The sequence below is a fragment of the Equus asinus genome, chromosome 6 (assembly GCF_041296235.1).
Source record: "Equus asinus isolate D_3611 breed Donkey chromosome 6, EquAss-T2T_v2, whole genome shotgun sequence".
Taxonomy (NCBI): domain Eukaryota; kingdom Metazoa; phylum Chordata; class Mammalia; order Perissodactyla; family Equidae; genus Equus; species Equus asinus.
In genome coordinates this window covers 94,651,455-94,666,614 of record NC_091795.1, presented here as the reverse complement: position 1 = coordinate 94,666,614, position 15,160 = coordinate 94,651,455, and the positions used below count along the sequence as shown (strand labels likewise).

The window sequence follows — 15,160 nt, the reverse complement described above, 5'->3', positions numbered from 1 at the left end:
ACCCAGGCCTCATGGGCAGCCAGCTCTCCCCTCCCGAGGCAGCTCCCCCTGCCCTCCCTACTCAGCCTGGCGGACAAGTTGGGTGGGGAGGGCAGCCTCCAATTTCGCTTTGTTCCCTTGGCTCCACAGCTGGGCTCCAGCCAAAGGCTGAAATACTCAAGAGCTGGCAAGGCCTGGGCTGGCCAGTCTGCAACCCAGGGAGAGGGCACTGAGGGTCAGGAGGAGGAAGGAGTCTGCCCACTGTGGGTCCTCGGCCTTGGCAGCTGCCAGGCCTGGCGCAGAGTGGAGTCAGCCCCAACCATCTGTTTCTGACTAGGCCTTGAAATCAGCTCCTCCAGGTTCAACAGGGAAAGGAGACCAGCCTTTGTATGAACCACGGTTACCTGAGATGGAATGGACCTCGGAAAACATCTAGTCCAGAGATCTCAGATTTGGGCATTTTATGGACCAAAAAATTTCAGAACAAATTTGGGGCTACCAGAGGGTTGCTAACGTTTTGTTTTCACAAGTTAGGGCATTATGTACCATCCGCTGTAACTATCTCTTCCTAAAATGACATCATAATAACAAAAAATTAAGATGTAGTCTCTCAATAAATGATAGCCCTTAAATTATACTTAACTACGTGAAAAAAAAATGCATTCTTTGTCTTTATTTTTCTCATTCAAAGCAAAACCATGAAAACTAACTTGATCTTAGTGCAGGACCGATTAGAATCACAGAGCTCATCCAGTTCCATTTTGCAGGTCAGAAAACTGAGACTCAAAGATGACAGAGACCTGCCCCAGGGACCCAGCCCTTTAATACCAGGAGCTAGGACGAGAACTCCCTGTCCAGAGTCACTCTGACATTCTAACCAGCTCCTCAGTGCAGGGGCAATCGCTGTCACCCTCCCCAGCCGAGTTCTTAACACATTTCCCTCTGAGCCTGTGCCAAACTTTTCTCATCTCACCAGGGCCCCCTCTCCAGCAGATGGCTTGTCCTCCCATGTCACCAAAAGGCGGATCACAGGTGAGCACCTGGGCCATCTCTCCTCTCCCTCCCAGAATCTTCCTGGGACTCCGCCATCTTCTCCTCCTTCCCCCATTCTCTGATGAAGCAAGTCCTTCCTCCTGCCAATGTCAGCTCCCCTGTGTCACGGCCCCCATCCTCCCTCAACACACACTTCCCCAACCTCATTCCACCATCAGCCCCTCCCCGCCCTCGCATCGTTCATTTTTCTCCCCGACCCCCTTCTCTTTGGCATATAAACATGCTCAAGTATCTGTACTGGCATTTAAAATTCCTTCCAAAGTGCACAAAGAAATCAAGATGCCTTTTAAATATACGAAAAACTCTCAAGTAAACTCCATCAAAGAAAAATAAAATAATGAGTTATCATTTTTTCCACTTAGCTTGGCAAGGGTCAGACAATTCAAGAAGGCTCAGCACTTATGATGAAATAGGGAACTGGCTTTGCAGTCCATTGTTGGTGGGTACACAGGCACAAAAGCATGTTTGGAGGGCAATTTAACAATCTTTCTAAGTTAAAAATGCACATACTCATGTATCAGATTTTTTTTTTTTTTTTTTTTTTGGTGAGGAAGATTGGCCCTGAGCTAACATTTGTTGCCAATCTTTCTCTTTTTGCTAGAGGAAGACTGTCGCTGAGCTAACATCTGTGTCAATCCTATTTTTTTGTACGTGGGATACTGCCACAGCACGGCTTGATGAGTGGTGTGTAGGTCCACGCCTGGGATCCAAACCTGCAAACTCCAGGCCACTGAAGCGGATTGCATGAACTTAACCACTACGCCACCAGGCCAGCCCCTGAGTTTTCAAAGATGCTGTATTCCTAACAGACCCAGATTGGAAATAATCCTGATGTTCATCAGCAGAAGAATGGGCCAATACATTGTGGTATATTCTACGGCAATGAGAATAAACGAACTCCAAGTGCACACCATTACATGCCAGACCCAAAAGCGAAGCTACAATGATTCTCTGTGTACACATTTCAATACCTGTGAAAGTAGCCTGAGGTGTCAGAAGTCCTGACAAGGACTATCCCCAGTGGGGGTCAGGGAGGGCACTTCTGGGATTCTGCCAATATTCTGTTTCTTGTTTTGGGTGCTGGTGACACAAACGTGTCTGCCTTGTGAAAATTCAGTGAGTTGCACACTTAAGTTTTTGCACTTTCCTGTATCTATACTTTAATAAAACATACCAAAAAACAACAAAGAAAGAAAAGAAACGCAAGAGCAACTGACCCAGCAATTCCAGTTCTCGGAAGTGATCTGTAGTTATCCTCGTATGGGGACACACCGCGCACGGACGTGACGTCCTGCAAACTGGAGACAACGTAAACCCCCTGGGGACTTAAGCAGGAGTGGTGAGAGAAATTACGACACAGCCACATCATGGAATATTCTTTAACCATTACAATGCATGAGGTTGACTTTGTGTACTGACATGTAATAGCCACCAAGACACGGGAAGTCAGCAAGAGAGGTTCAGAAGGTACACAGAACGCTATCCTGCGTGTCACAGTATGTTTGCATATGCACAGACTCTCTCTGGAAGGACACACGACAAAAGTGGTGGCAGTTCGGCCAATAGCATCGTGCTCCACTTTATAGAGGAGTTATCTCTGTCCACATCCAGTCTGCCTGCCAGTCCGAGCTCTGCCTGAAGGTCTGTGGGGCCTGGTTGCCAATGAGGGCCTCCGTCATGTCTCTGAGTGAATGAGGTGCAACCGTCTTTAGTTTACAAACATGTCAATAACCCTCTGACTAGAGGCGGGACCAGAATCCGGGGTTCGGGACCAACCGCAGCCTGGTGTGTGTGCGTGTGTGAAGAAAGGCTTGATGCAGAAGCAGTGTTTGGGTAGAGGAAGGGGAGAAGGGAGGAGGGCCCAGCATGAGCAAAGACCTCTCTGTGTGTCTGTCTGGAACACGGACTAGATGTGGGCAGAATACGGCCTTATGTCTGAAGAGCCTGAAGCTTGCCTGCTGCCCAAGTTCCCAGGTCTTCCTGCAGCACAGGGAGCAGAAATGGAGCCTGAAGTGACGGATGCTCACGCTCCAGATGCCTGGAGAGCTGCTGTCACCTCCTACTCCACAGGAATGCCACACAGCCGGCCACATGACTTGGCCACACTGGCAGAGCTGGGATTTGGATTCAGGTCTGACTCCAAAGCCCACCCTTGGCATCCTGCTGAGCCGTCCTGCTGTCTGGGGGTGAGGAAGGCTTCCCTGAGGAGTCGCACTGCAGCCTTACAGAGTAAAGGTGGGAAAGGGTGGGCTGTTCCACGCAGAACGCACACCATGTGCAAAGGGGTGTGTACCGGGGCAATGGGGCAGGACGGCAGGAGGGAAAAGGCCTTGGGGAACTAGTTGGAAATGAGGCAGGAGGAGCAGCTGGGGCCTCCTTATGCAGAGTCATGGGCTGCACCTAAGCAGCGAGGTTCAGTTGTGTAGCTGTCTGGATTCCAATTCAGGGTTTGACTATGGGTTTGGTACCCTCTCTACTTCCAGATCATTCTGGCAGTGAGATGAGGGGCAGATGGTAGGTGGTGAGGCTGGAGGTAGGGAATCCCACTGAGGGGCAGGGGAAATAGCTCAGGTGAGAGAGGATGGTGGCCTGGGCCAGGGCAGGAGCGGGTGGTGGAGAGAAGGTAACAGTTTGAGAGAGATTTAGGAAGAAGGGCATGAAGTAATTGGCAGAAGGAAGCAAGTGCAGGAAAGGGAAGAGTGGAAGATAACTCAGATTTCTGGGTGAAGGAACGGGGTATCTGGTGGTGCCCTTCATAAAGGCAAGAAATCTAAATTTGGATAGAATATGAGCTCAGTTTCAAGGACACTGAATTAGAGGTTTATGCAACTCCCACCCCCCAGCTTCCCAAAAAGCTGTGTTGCTAAAAACGGCCTGATGGCTCCAACTCTCCCATTTGTCCTTCCAAACATTTACAATGTCCATTATTTATAAATGTGTATTTGGGGAGTTAAGAACAAACTAGCTTTTACCAAAATTGGAAATAAATGCAATTATTACAAAAACTCAAAACACTGCACTGTCCAAGGCAGGGTGGGCAGTAGGTGCTTGTCTTCCTTCACTTATTCAACAAACAGTTACCAGAGCCTGCAGAAAACCAGGAACTGGGGTTCACAGTGAACTCGAAAGCTTCCTAACCTTGCCAGGGTTCCTTCTGGTGGTGAGATAATTAACACATAACTAAGGAAACAGAAAAGTTACAGGTCAGGAAAGGCGCCGTGCAGGACCTGAAAAAAAGGAAAGTGAGGGACGGTGGAGGTTGCTCAGGCTGCTCAACCCTTCTGCCTGAGGAGAGCAGGCCTGTGAGGAACAAGCAGGGTCCAGAGCCCCGGGCCAGCCCGTTTCCTTCTCAGTAGGAGGAGGAGGCCCTGCCTGCTCTGGTGGCCTGTTCCTTGGGTCCAGGGCTTCTCTTGCTCAGAGCACAGTCCCTACGGTGCGGGGATCCACTACTTTCACATGCCGTGAGCTTTTAGGGCCAAGGATTCCTCACTGCGACCTCTGCACCTGACACTGTCAACCCACATCAGAATGTGGGCCGCGTGGGTGGATGAAGGGTTGTCCCATGCTGTGATGCAGGCTGTGGGGGTACAAATAGACACAGCCCGGTCCCTGATCTTCAAGAACTTAGAGCTGCAGATGTGCATAAACCACACTGAGAGACGAGCGAAAGTACCCAGGGGGAAAAAAAAGGTGCCCTGGGCATCTCTCATTCAGGCCTGAGGACTTCCCAGAGGCGGTGACGCTCACACCGGGTATGGGAAAAATGGGCGGGTTTCACCAGGCACCTTTCAGGTGATTACCTATCTTGGCTCCACTTAGAGTAGTGACCGCGGCCCAAAGCCGCCTGGGGAGGGATGTCAAGAGGCAGACGTAGGCCTAGAAGCTCCGGCTCCATGCCTGGAGAAAGGAGCAGATGCAGGAATGTCACCTGGAGCCGGCCAGCTTTTAAAACTCTTCCTGGTGAGGAATGCACACCTAAGAGCCGATGGTAGATTAATAAAAACTAAAAACAAGCCAAAAACCCGGGTTGAGGTCTCCAGGTAGATCGGCTCTGCTTGACGGATTCATTCCACTGGGGGCCCGCGCTCGGGCAGTCTGTGGCCGGCGGCCCCTTTAAGCGCGGTCCCCCTCCCTCGCCACCGCGGGACTTCCCTGGATGCAGCTGCGCCGCCGCCGCCGCCGCCGCCCCCGCGCCACCACCCCCGCGCCACCACCCCCGCCACCTCGCCGCCGGACCTTTCCCCTACTTTCCAGGCCTCAGGCCCCGCCCCTTCTTCCCGACCAAAACACGTGCCGCATCCCGCCCTGCCCGATCACGCCGCGGCCAGGCTCCGATCACGCGGCTCCCCGCGGCGCCCATTGGCCGGCAGCGCACGGGCCGCCCGCGGATTGGCTAGCGGGCGCCCGTCCCCGCCCCGGCGGGGCGCGGTGTATTTTGGTTTGCCGCCGCGCCCCGCCCCCGCGGCCGCACCCTCCGAGGCCGCCCCGCCCCTCCCGCGCCGCGAGGGCCGCGCCGGGGCAGAGCCGCGCGGGCGGGCGGAGGCGCGCGGCGGCCGTAGGAGCTCGGGTCGCCGCCGCTCGCCGCGCACGTGTGGCCGCTGCCGTGCGCCGAGCTCACGCCCTGCGGCTGCTTTGTTGCCTCCGGGCCGCCAGCACCATGCACACGCCGGGCTCCGCGGGCCCGGGCGACGCGCGCGCGGTGAGTGGCCGTCCATCTTAGCGTGGACGAAGCGGGGACGCGCCGCCTGTGCGGGGCTGGGGCGCGGAGGAAGGCGGGGGCGTGCGGCTCCTGGCTGCGGCCGCACCGTTAGGGGCCCTGGCGGGCTTCGGAGCAGGGAGGGGCGGCGGCCGCGCGGGGCCGCGCCGGGCGGGGCGGGAAGGGGGCGTGTGCCCCGCGCCGCCCTACGTGCAGCTTTGTCTCGTGCTCCCGCAGCGGCCCCGCCCCGCCGGTCCAATGCGCGGGGCTATTTCCAGCCATGACGTCACCAGGCTGTGAGGAGGCGGCCGTTGGGCGGGGCGCGGCTGGCGGGAACGCGGCACGCGGGCGGCCGGGGCGGGAGAGGGCTGTGGAAAGGGGGAGCGGGGCTGTGGAAAGGGGGAGCGGGGCCGGCAAAAACTGGCGGGAAGGCAGCAAGCTGGCGGCGGGGGCGGGGCCGGGGCTGCGAGAATGCACCACTCAGGCTGTGGAAAGGGGGAAGGGGCGGGGCAAAAACTGGCGGGAAGGCAGCACGTGGGCGGCTGGGGCGGGGCCAGTACTGTGAGAATGCGCCACTCGGACTGTGGAAAGGCGTGGGGGCGGGGCAAAAACTGGCCGGAGGGTGGCACGTGGGGGCCGGGGCACGCAGCGTTCTGGCTTGGAAGGGGGTTGGGCACGAGCTGGCGGGAAGGCGGCACGCCGGGCCGGGGCTGGGCACCCTTGGCCTCAGCCCGGGTGGACTGCAGTCGGGGCTTGACTGCGGGCATTTCGCCAGACTTGAGACCTAGCTGTCGTCGAGAGACAGGTTTGTGGGCCCTGCGCTGCTCTGGTCTCTCCCCACCTGTGGGGGCCAGGCAGGCGGCAGCCCCCACTTGTGTGACTTAGCAGTTCATCCCGAGGACCAGGCTGCGCACAGAAGCAGGGCCTGAGTGGCGTTTGTAAAGGCAGCCTGGTCACCCGTGTGCAGGAACCTGGGCAGGACAGGAGGGTTTGATGCCCAAGTTAAACTGAGTGGAAATGTGTATCTTTATAGATTTGAAGTTTCTTTGGGAAGAGATCAGTTAATTCCAGTCGCTTCTTCCCCTCCTAAAAAGAGAAAGTGTGGTGCTCTGGAAGGCCATCCCTCTCCTGGGTTGTGGTAGATCTTAAAAATCCTTCTTCTCACCCCTGGCTTGATCTGTGGCATTGAGGAGTGACTTAACCGTCCTGAGTGAGAGGAACTGGACTAACCCAGCATGGGCTCTATCCTCAGGGAGCCGAGGAGTTCAGCCACTGAAGGTTGTGCCTGTGTCGTGCCCTGACTTGAGAGGGCTGTGGTGAACCTCCAGAGAGGTGCCGGAAGTGCCTCTGTATTGGCAGTCTTCCAGTGGCCTAGCCGACTCGGAAGAGCCATGCTGTCATCCCCACCACCTGGGAGACTAGGCAGAGTGAGCGTCCGTTCCTCCTCCCTGTGCTGCATTTCACACTAGCCCACTTGGCTTACGCCTCTGGAATTCAAGTCTTAGTAATCATTTATCGAAGAAAAACGTTAGCTTAATAACCTTTTTTAAGAATCAGAATTTTCTGTGGAAACTGCTTGCCAGCCAAGTCTGTTTCTTCCTGCTTCAGAATGTTGCCTTAAAAGCAAAGCTGTCCTGCATGTCGTGTTGACATCTTTTCCTAGACAGCAGAGCTCATTGTGCGTGGAGTATTGTGTGTGTGTTACATGCATCAGAGAAACTCTTGGGGTGCGTATCCACGTGCCCACCGGGCTGCCCTCTGTGTTGTCCCTGGACTGAGAGGCCATTGTGTTGTCTCGCCTTTAGGTTGACATCGTGGACATATGCGAGTCAATCCTGGAAAGGAAGCGGCATGACAGCGAACGGTCTACATGCAGCATCTTGGAGCAGAACGACATTGAAGCTGTCGAGGCTCTTGTTTGCATGAGCTCCTGGGGTCAAAGATCCCAGAAAGGTGACCTATTAAAGATAAGGCCTCTCACACCTGTCTCCGACTCTGGGGATGTCACCACCACTGTGCATGTGGGCGCAGCTGCCCCTGAGCTACCAAAGGACTTCGATTCTTTATCGACTCTGGTAAGAGGTGGGGGAGAGTGGTGCTTCTGTGCAGCGACTAGAGTACCTTAGGTAACTGTGCTCCAGAGCTCGTGGGTAGATTCACTGGGATGCCAGCAAGCACGTTCGTACCCTCCCCTTGTGTGGGTCCTAAGGGTGGAAACTTCTTTTATCCCTTGAAAATATGTTCTTTCCTTTGATACATCATTGTTTGCAGCCACAGGGTTAAAATCTCCGTAGGATGAAACCTACAGATTGATGTGAGAAAGTACAATGTACTCATTTCCCTGGGGATTTGCCAAGTAGGGGCTTAGGTTCCCCGGGATGACCCAGTCTGGGATCAGGATACATGGCTGGCAGCTAGAGAAGGCCCGTGCTTTGGCCCCGGACAGCCTCAGTTGGCTGGATGGAAGTACTGCCCCCTGCCTCCATGTGGCAGCCGGCTGCTTCTCTGAGTTGGGTGCAGTCCAGCACTGTTTCTGTTTTTGTTTTTGTTTTCTTAACTTGCTACAGCTATGAAATTGCTGGGAGAAATTGAGAGTTGTTGGTTGCCGACAGAAGTGAAAATTATAATCTAATTGTCCTGGGCTGGAAGCTTCTGCTGGGAGGAGAGTGTGGAAAAGCCGCCTTGGAGAGAGACGAGGGAGACTTGGGGCGGTGGAGAGGATGGTACAGGTGGTGGGCCTGGCTGCCAGGAGCGCCTCTCAGCTTTACTTGGCATCGGGCTCTTCCACGGGGAGCTGAAAAAAAGTGGGAATCATTAGGGAGCCGTACAAAGAGAGGCTGGTTTAGGTAGCACCACCTGTCAGAGCCTGGCCTTTTGGGGCTCACTCTGATAGGTTTCACCTTGCATCCTGTAGGCACTGAATGTGTGTTAAATGATTACCACTGGGATTTTAAAAAAATTTTTTGAGAATCTAAAATTATTGTGGAAAATTCTCATTTTAAATATAAATTTGTTTTCTTGTTTATAGTCCTAATGCATAAATTGCTCATTTCAGTAGCTGTGTGAACCCAGGAGCGGCACTGGCATTCTTAGAACCGAGCAAATGGATGGGTTTGGGAGAGGTCAGGAAAGGGGGAAAATACTAGAAAGTAAAGTACGTGGTGCAGCCTTGGAAACTACTGGATGCTGTTGCGAGCAGGCTTAGATGGGTCTTTTCTGAGTACTTCTTCGTAAAGGCATTGGGGACAACATGATCGAAGTAAGTTCCTTTTAAAATTAAAACAAAGGACCCACAACTAAAATGTACAACTATGTACTGGGGGGATTCAGGGAGAAAAAAGATTGGCAACAGTTGTTAGCTCAGGTGCCAGTCTTTAAAAAAGAAATTTAAAAAAATAAATTAAAACAAGCTTTTCACACGGTACTTGTTTTTTTCCCTCAAGTGCATGACTCCTCCTCAGAGCCCTGACCTCGTGGAGCCATCGACGGGGATCCTTGTTCCTTCCCAAGTAATTGATCCCAAAGCAGGCATGGTCATCGCCATTCCCCCAGCCTCTGCTGGGGCAGCCAAGGTGCTGAGGGGGAAGGCAGAGAGGGGCCTGCCTGGGGTGAAGCCACAGCTGCTGGAGCCAGCCCCCAGGCCCCCGTGCAGGGCCATGGTGATGAGTGTCATCCGCCACACTGGGCAGAGTGTTGCTCCTGCGCACATTCCTGCCACGCAGACTCAAGAATGCCGACTTTCAGACGGCAGGCAAGGAGAAGCACAATTTCTGGGACGTATTGAAGCTTTGCAGGACGCACACCTCACAGACAGTTTACTCAACATTAACTCGGAGTCTTGTCAGCCTTGCTCGCACAAGTCTGGTGGCCTGATCCCCACTGACAAAGGCCAGCAGGCAGGGTGGCCCATTGCAGTTCAAACTTGCTCACCAAAGAATTATGAAAATGACTTGCCAAGGAAAGCCACCCCTCTGATTTCTGTCCCTATCCCCAGTGCCCCTCTCCTTTGCCAAATGGTCCCTGTGACTGGACAAAGTGGCATGTTACCAGCTTTTTTGAAGCCACCTTCCCAACCGTCTGCGGTGACTGTCAAGCCCATCCTACCCTACGCTGCTCCAGTGCCCCAGCCTGTGTTCGTGGGACCGTCTGTGCCTCAGGGAACTGTGATGCTGGTTCTGCCCCAGGGCGCTCTCCCTCAACCTGCCACCTGTTCATCGAGTGTAATGGCTGTTGGGAATACCAAGTTATTGCCCCTTGCCCCTGCTCCAGTGTTCATTGCCTCCAGTCAAAACTGTGCCCCTCAGGTAGACTTTTCCCGAAGGAGGAACTATGTTTGCAACTTCACAGGCTGCCGGAAAACCTACTTCAAAAGTTCCCACCTCAAGGCTCATCTTCGGACTCACACAGGTGAGTACTGAGGCAGGTAGGGCATGGGAAACGGCCAGTCCTGTGTTAGAAACACACCTCGAGCCTTCACTGAGTGGGAGGGGAGCATGAGAACCACTGGAGAGGGTGGAAATGTGGCTGTTTGTCTTTGATTCTGAAAAGCCCTCGTAGTCTAATGGGTAGGGATTAGGGTTAACATTAGTACAGCCACCAGCGGTTTTTCTAGAACATGCCATCTGCTCACCCCAGTACTTAAAGTGTAGTATAGTTCTATTATTGTGATCCTCTGATAGGCTTCTAGGAGGATGCTCATATTTCCCCTTTCTCTTCACAAGGCAGTAGACATTTTTGCATTTTAGAAGATGTGAGTTCACATTCAGTAAACATCAATGTGACTTACTTAGGTTTACTAGGGAGAAAGGTCTTTCAAAAGTATGGAAAAGTTTGAATTCTAGAATATTTGAACTTTAAAGGAGTATAGCTTTCTTACTTTCAAGAATATATAGTTTTTAATTCAGAAGAAGTCAAACAAGAAACTATAATGACTCAGCGATATCTTTATTGTCTCATCAGATCTGTCCAATAGAATTTTCTGCAATGATGGAAATGTTCTCTGTCCTTTAGGTTGCCATTAGCCACATGCACTTGAAATGTGGACAGTGTGACTGAGGAACTAAATTTTACGTTTTCGTTGAGTTTACATTTCCATAGCTGCATGAGGCTGGTGGCCACCGTATTGTGTAACAGGGCTGAGGGTTGCTTGGGAGAGCTTCTGCTTTGTAGTTGATTATGGCAAACTACCTCGGGTTTTCTGTGGCACTCTTGTTCGTTGAGTTAGTGTTCTGTTTTATTTTGTTTTTAAGGGTCCTATAGTTAGAGTCTGCCTGTTAAACTCAGCTTTCAGAGGTTCACACGCGTACGTATATATAAGCACAGTAACAGCTCGCAGGTTCTGTGGGAAGGATGTATTTCAACTCTTCTGAAGATGGCACCCCTTCCACCAGAATGTGTGCTCATGGCCTGTGGGAGAGCAGTGAATCCTGGAACACGAAGTAGGAAAGGCTGAACTGGAGGGAGTGGCTATCAGACTCTGTTCCACAGTGCCTTTGAGGTAGAGCCGTTCCTGATTAGCACCTGGAAGCTCCTGCTTGCACAGTGATGCAGTCTGGCATTCAGGTGCAAAGGCGCTCTGCTGTCCTCCACACTCGGAGTAGGCTTTTTGCTGCGAGGATAAGGCCCAAGCGTGGCCCTTGAAGAACTGGCCTCTCTGCCTTTATCTTCTCTCTCCAGTGCACATTTCTCCCGATCATCCTTTGTCCTCTGCCTATCTCTGCTTACTGGAAACCCTCTAAGGGGCTTCCCAAAGTCAGTTTTCAGAAGTGTTTCCTGATTTCTCCTCCCTTCTTTGACCCTAGTGGTTTATTGTGTTTCTCAGCACATTCTCTCTTTGATTTCTAGTTATTTATACACTTGTCTGATCTTACCGGATGTAAACTCTTGGTGTCTAACACAAAAGCCTGGCGCTAGTAAATGGTGGTCGGTTGGTGCTGCAGGGTGGCCGTCATGGCCATAGGAGAGCGAACAGGCACCTCTGAGGGCCCCACAGACTTGGTGAGCTGTACTTTTCACTGAGACTACTGAGGTGAGCTTCCGATCACACCCAAACACAGATTCCAGATTGGAGGGACAGTGGAAAAATGAAGTCTTACTGTTTGGTCGGGCAGCTTCCCTTGGTAGGAATACAGTCACTTGTCACTTAGCAATGGGGAAACGTTCTAGGAAATGCATCATTGGGTGATTTCGTCATTGTGCGAATGTCATAGAGTGTCCTTACACAAGCCTAGACGGTGTGGCCTACTACACACCTAGGCCATATGGTACTAATTTGATGGGGCTGCTGTCGCACTTGCGGTCTGTCATAGACCAAAATGTCATTTGTGCAGCATACAGCTGTACTGACAGGATGGCATAAAATAAAGTGATCAAGCTCTGTTCAGGTTTCCCAAAGTACTTCAATTTAAATAACCATAAAGGTTCTAAAGAATCAACTTCTTCTGCCATTTTGTAAATACTAAATGGGAGTTTTCATAAGAAATAGAAACTTTGGGTAAGTTTACCTTAGATAATAAGATAGTTTTTCATATATTTCTACCAACCTGAAATTTTTTGTGTGTGTGCACTGAGGAAGATTCACCCTGAGCTAACATCTGTTGCCAATTTTCCTCTTTTTGCTGAGGAAGATTCGCCCTGAACTAAGATTTGTTGCCAGTCTTCCTCTGTTTTGTATGTGAGCCGCTGCCACAGCATGGCCACTGACCAGTGGTGTGGGTCTGTGCCTGGGATCTGAAAACCTGGGCTGCTGAAGTAGAGCATGCCAAACCTAACCACTAGGCCACTGTGGCTGGGCCCTGGAAATTGTCTTAATTAGAATGAGGTAGAGTGAGCAAAGGCTACATTTTGGTATGTTGAAAACAAGTAGGACAGTTTATAAATTGCATGTCAAAGGATTGTTCATCTCTGTGAACACTTGGCCACCTTGGAGTGGTGCCAACAATGGTGGTGTTTTCCAGGGAGCGAGTAGGGCAACCTTATGCTTACAGTATGGGAACTTTGAAATCCATGAAGTTCAGGCCTTTCTTCTTAGAAGAGCTCATAAGAGACCATTGTGTTGCTCAATTTTCATGTTAATTCAACTTCGAAAAATATAAAATGTTTAATTGGTGCCTCTTCAGCCCTCATTCATTCAAAACCATTTATTTGCCACCTGCCGTATGAAGTGCTGTGCTGGGAGCTAAGCTGTACAGAGATGGCTGAGCTAGACAGGTCAGAAGCCCTTGGGAACGTGGGTCACATGACGGTGCCTAACGCTGTTTAACCAGTCAGTTCACTAGGTCGCACACGCAGGGTCTGATTTTCACAGCCTGGGCAAGATAAGGGCTTCGGGATGCAGAAAAGGGAGCACTCTCACTGGCTGAAAGGCCTAGGACGGCTCTGTGGAGAAGGGCCGCACCGTTCCCTGGGGGAAAGGGCTCCCTGGCTCACCTCTGTAACTCCAGGAGGGGCAGAGGACAGGGCATCTGCCGAGTGCTCTGAAACTGAGTGAGTGACAAGGACACTTGAAGCTTGGAATAAGAAGGTAGCTGTTAGAATCCTAACCCATTTTGTAACTAACCTCTTTGTCAGTGTGATAACAAATATGAAGAGGGAATTAATGATCCTGAGAAGTCTTATAGGTCCAGGGAGGCATTTTTTAGATGCGCAGCTTCCTGAGAGGGAAGGAATTACTCCTTTCAAGATTCTTCTCCCTACCCCAAGCTAACAGTCAAAGATGATTATTATTTAAAAATATATTTTGAAAGTTTGGGGCTGGCCCCGTGGCCGAGTGGTTAAGTTCGCGCGCTTCGCTGCAGGCGGCCCAGTGTTGCGTTGGTTCGAATCCTGGGCGCGGACATGGCACTGCTCATCAGACCACGCTGAGGCGGCGTCCCACATGCCACAACTAGAAGGACCCACAACGAAGAATATACAACAATGTACTGGGGGGCTTTGGGGAGAAAAAGGAAAAAATAAAATCTTTAAAAAATATATATATATATATTTTGAAAGTTTAGATTGGTTGACATCTTTGGGCCTTGACATACTGCATCTTAGGTATGGCAGGAAGAAATAAATCTTGGAGGATTTCTTGACTTCTGAAACTTGATACCAAAATAGTAGGATATTACTTTCTTCTTAGCTTTTGATGAACAGAATTTAAAAACGACGTGACTTAACCTGTCCAGTAGGGTGCTGAGCATTTGCATTTTCTTTAGTCCGTGTTTTTTCACCTCTTAGGAGAGAAGCCTTTCAGCTGTAGCTGGGACGGCTGTGATAAGAAGTTTGCTCGTTCAGATGAACTCTCTCGCCACCGCAGAACGCACACCGGGGAGAAGAAGTTTGTGTGCCCTGTGTGTGATCGGCGTTTCATGCGCAGTGACCACCTGACGAAGCACGCCCGACGCCACATGACCACCAAGAAGGTCCCTGGCTGGCAGGCAGAGGTCGGCAAGCTGAACAGAATTGCCTGTGCGGAGAGGGCTGGGAGCCCACTGGTGAGCATGCCAGCCTCCGCCTGAAAGGTCGGCCAGGGAATTGCCCATAGGGACTTTAAAAAGCCTTTTGTCAGGAATGGAACTGATGGTTTCCCTCAAAACAAAACAAAACAAAACAAAACCATGTCTTGGGGGCTAGGGGAAAGTGGAGAGCTGGTTCTGATGAAAGTATGTTAACTTTCTTTTTTGGTTGGGACCCTGTTCAATATCTTTTGTAGTTTCAGAAGTTTTTTTTAAGGAAATGGAAGAAAATTTCATGATCTAAATCACCAGCATTCAGGCAAACATTTTGGCAATAAATTTTGCAAAATCTGGATTTTTACAACCTTTCTATTCATGTTTTGTAGAAATGAGACAGGGTACTAATTTTTATACTGTTTTTTATTAAAATGTTTATATTGTTGGTGCTCATGTCACCAATTTCTAGATAGATGATTTTACAATCTTCTTTTCAATGTTTAAAAACGTTTTTAAATAACCCTACTTTTAGTAAACTTGGCACATTATTCAGCCAAAAAGAAATCACAAGTTTGTAATCAGGCCTTTTAGATCTAAGAATTTTTTATAATCAGAACTGGTTGAATAGAGGCCTCTTAAAGAAATGGGGAAGAAAACTTTGCAGTCAGCTTCTTCATAACATTTTCAGGGGAATTTCCAGGCAACCATTCCTTTAAGGCTGTAGCCCAAGGAATTAAAATTTTGGTAAAGCAGAACTAGTCACCTGTGTCCATGGTGTGACTTGTGAGGGATGTACCCCAGTGGATAACTTAAAATACGCGGTAGATACCTGGTGAGCAGGGAGCTGCTGTAGGATCTGAGTGTCTGTGCTCTGCCGGGAGCAAACCATTCAGTTTCCTGTTTGTACCTCAAACACCAAAAAAAGATAATGTAAGCACTCAAATCCAGCTGCTTTGTCAATTGTCAGTTGACTTCCTTTGCTGTGGCCTTATCCATA

General features: G+C 50.8%; 1 protein-coding gene across 1 annotated transcript; it reads left to right on the top strand.

The window, feature by feature from the left end:
* Window positions 1–5,525: 5,525 nt before the first annotated feature.
* On the top strand, window positions 5,526–14,859 carry KLF11 (KLF transcription factor 11). Its single transcript, XM_044771939.2, has 4 exons — window positions 5,526–5,731; window positions 7,534–7,803; window positions 9,172–10,135; window positions 13,949–14,859. The coding sequence occupies exons 1-4, from the start codon at window positions 5,690–5,692 to the stop codon at window positions 14,227–14,229; spliced, it is 1,557 nt and encodes a 518-aa protein (XP_044627874.2). The 5' UTR covers window positions 5,526–5,689; the 3' UTR covers window positions 14,230–14,859.
* The last annotated feature ends 301 nt before the right edge of the window (window positions 14,860–15,160 follow it).

Excerpts from the sequence above, each read along its gene's own strand:
- KLF11 (XM_044771939.2), top strand. The coding sequence starts at position 5,690 with ATGCACACGCCGGGCTCCGCGGGCCCGGGCGACGCGCGCGCG. Across the intron at positions 5,732-7,533 it reads GCCCGGGCGACGCGCGCGCG|GTTGACATCGTGGACATATG; the intron begins GTGAGTGGCCGT and ends TCTCGCCTTTAG. Across the intron at positions 10,136-13,948 it reads TCATCTTCGGACTCACACAG|GAGAGAAGCCTTTCAGCTGT; the intron begins GTGAGTACTGAG and ends TTCACCTCTTAG.